The following is a 1,023-nucleotide window of genomic DNA, read 5'->3' as shown; positions in this document are numbered from 1 at the left end:
AACCTGCCTACCTGCCTGTCTGTTTGTCTGTCTGTCTGTCTGTCTGTCTGTTTGTCTGTCTGTGTGTCTGTCTGCTTGTCTGTCTACACGTGAGCCCCGGCTTACCGCACAAGCCAGCATCAGCAGTAGCGTCTGAGGAATCACCTTCCAGTCCACCATGGTTACCATAACAACAGCTGGAGCGTCTGGTGGGCATAGGGTGAAAGCGGGACATATTGCAGCAGTGGTGTAAGTCAACACCTACTCTAATAATATACTAATAATATACTAATAAAGCTGGCGTTGGTGTAATTAATTGTGAGTTGTTACATGTTACGTGTGGTATTACGTAAAATATCCGAGGGGTATACAAACATATGTACCGTATGATAATATGTGTCAAGGGGCGGTGGAATCGTTAATTTATTAGAGTAGAGTTATTGGTATCATCCTAAACCATATTTTTTTGTCTTTCTTTTGATGAAAAAATATCCATTTATCTGGAATACAAGTCTCGATATTGGTGAATGAAGAAGGTGCGGGTCACCTGGCTTCAGGGGTAAAATTTGTGAGAAAATTGCCCTTAAAGCTTAGTAATTTCTTAGCTTGAGAGTCCGTGGAAACTGAAAATTACATTTTTTGAGTGCCTTTAATCAACGGTTTTCAGTAAAATCCTCACAGCTGTTCTTTAGTGGGCATGAAAGGTGTTGAGCCAAAACACAATAATTCGATAAAAATTTCCAAACCTGCGGAAAATGCCAGTTTCTTTACTTTGATTATTTTTGACGAGAGCCTGATGTCACCACACTGCCTCATATTATAATATATATCATCGACTTTGTCTTGTGACAAGGGAGATCACACAAGGACGTCGCTTAACTCTTTTGTACGATTCAGTACGTCCATCTCGACCCTTTTTTAAACATATATACACACAGACATATAGATACTCAGACACACATACACGTACACTATAAACAGACACACATACAGAGAGAGAGAGAGAGAGAGAGAGAGAGAGAGAGAGAGAGAGAGAGCGAGAGA

At 40.6% G+C, this 1,023-nt stretch overlaps 1 protein-coding gene across 2 annotated transcripts in view; it reads right to left on the bottom strand.

Moving 5' to 3' along the window:
- Positions 1-1,023, bottom strand: part of LOC101853586 (ubiquitin-conjugating enzyme E2 variant 1) — a 9,791-nt gene that overhangs the window by 7,594 nt on the left and 1,174 nt on the right. For both annotated transcript variants that reach the window (XM_005110121.3, XM_035972806.1), the window contains exon 2: positions 106-185. In XM_005110121.3, coding sequence (XP_005110178.1) covers positions 106-168 — 63 coding nt within the window. In that variant the 5' untranslated portion in view covers positions 169-185. The remainder of the gene's footprint in view (positions 1-105; positions 186-1,023) is intronic.

The sequence above is a fragment of the Aplysia californica genome, unplaced genomic scaffold (assembly GCF_000002075.1).
Source record: "Aplysia californica isolate F4 #8 unplaced genomic scaffold, AplCal3.0 scaffold00855, whole genome shotgun sequence".
Lineage (NCBI taxonomy): Eukaryota > Metazoa > Mollusca > Gastropoda > Aplysiida > Aplysiidae > Aplysia > Aplysia californica.
Note: the sequence above shows the minus strand (reverse complement) of the source record. Positions and strands in the feature narration are given on the sequence as shown.